Source organism: Pteropus vampyrus, unplaced genomic scaffold, assembly GCF_000151845.1.
Source record: "Pteropus vampyrus isolate Shadow unplaced genomic scaffold, Pvam_2.0 Scaffold1309, whole genome shotgun sequence".
Classification (NCBI taxonomy): Eukaryota; Metazoa; Chordata; class Mammalia; order Chiroptera; family Pteropodidae; genus Pteropus; species Pteropus vampyrus.
In genome coordinates this window covers 3,721-4,525 of record NW_011890090.1, presented here as the reverse complement: position 1 = coordinate 4,525, position 805 = coordinate 3,721, and the positions used below count along the sequence as shown (strand labels likewise).

Here is an 805-nt window from a genome sequence, read left to right as displayed (position 1 = left end):
TCCTTCTCCCGCTCGCTCCGGATGCGCTGCTGCTCCGCACGCTCCGCCCGCCGCTTCTCCTGCGAGAACGAGGCCGGCGCCGGAGTGTGGGCGTGGGCGTGGGGAGGGGGCGTCATCGGGGGCGGGGCCGACGGGGACGACCCACAGGAGCCCACAGGGGCCTCTCCCTGCAAGACCGCTCCTCCACCGGCGCTCGGCCCGCTCCACTCCCAGCGGGGCTGGGGCTTCCCAGAGGGCTCCCTGGAGGAGACTAGGCCTAATGATGGAGGACAGGCTGTGGCCCCGGGGAGCCCGTGGGGGGCACGTGGCACCTACGATCCTGTCTTTGAGGGAAATGAGCTCCTCCTCCTCCTTCTTCCTGCTCTCGAAGTGAGCCTCGATCAGCGTCTGCAGCTCATTCAAGTCCTTCTCCATGCGCTTGCGGTAGATGTCCTGCCGGGGACAGCAGGCTCGGGGTGCGCCCAGGGTTCCGGGCAGGGGCTCGGGGCACTCCTGGGGTCCAGGGCAGGGGCTCGGGGCACGCCTGGGGTCCAGGGCAGGGGCTCGGGGCACACCCGGGGTCCAGGCAGGGCTGGTCAGTGCACGGCAGCTCACCACGCCTGGGGCCTCTGGGAGAGCTGGGGCCTGGCCCAGCGGGGCGGCAGTGGCCTGAACCCAGAGAACGCTGTCCGCCTGTGCTGGACGCCGTCCCGCTGAGATCTGCCTGCCCGCAGGTCACGAGACCTCCCTCTCTGACAAGGGCCCTGGCGGCCACCCCGGCCCAGACCTGCTCTCCCCACAGCCACCAGCCACTCACATCGAAGTC

The 805-nt window shown here is 70.8% G+C and overlaps 1 protein-coding gene across 1 annotated transcript in view; it reads right to left on the bottom strand.

The window, feature by feature from the left end:
- LOC105310162 (troponin T, cardiac muscle-like) overlaps positions 1-805 on the bottom strand; it is a 9,403-nt gene that overhangs the window by 5,831 nt on the left and 2,767 nt on the right. Inside the window, exons 3-4 of the mRNA XM_023526600.1 lie at positions 316-492; positions 13-59 (exon numbers count right to left, since the gene is read on the bottom strand). Of these exons, the coding sequence (XP_023382368.1) occupies positions 13-59; positions 316-492 (224 nt within the window). The remainder of the gene's footprint in view (positions 1-12; positions 60-315; positions 493-805) is intronic.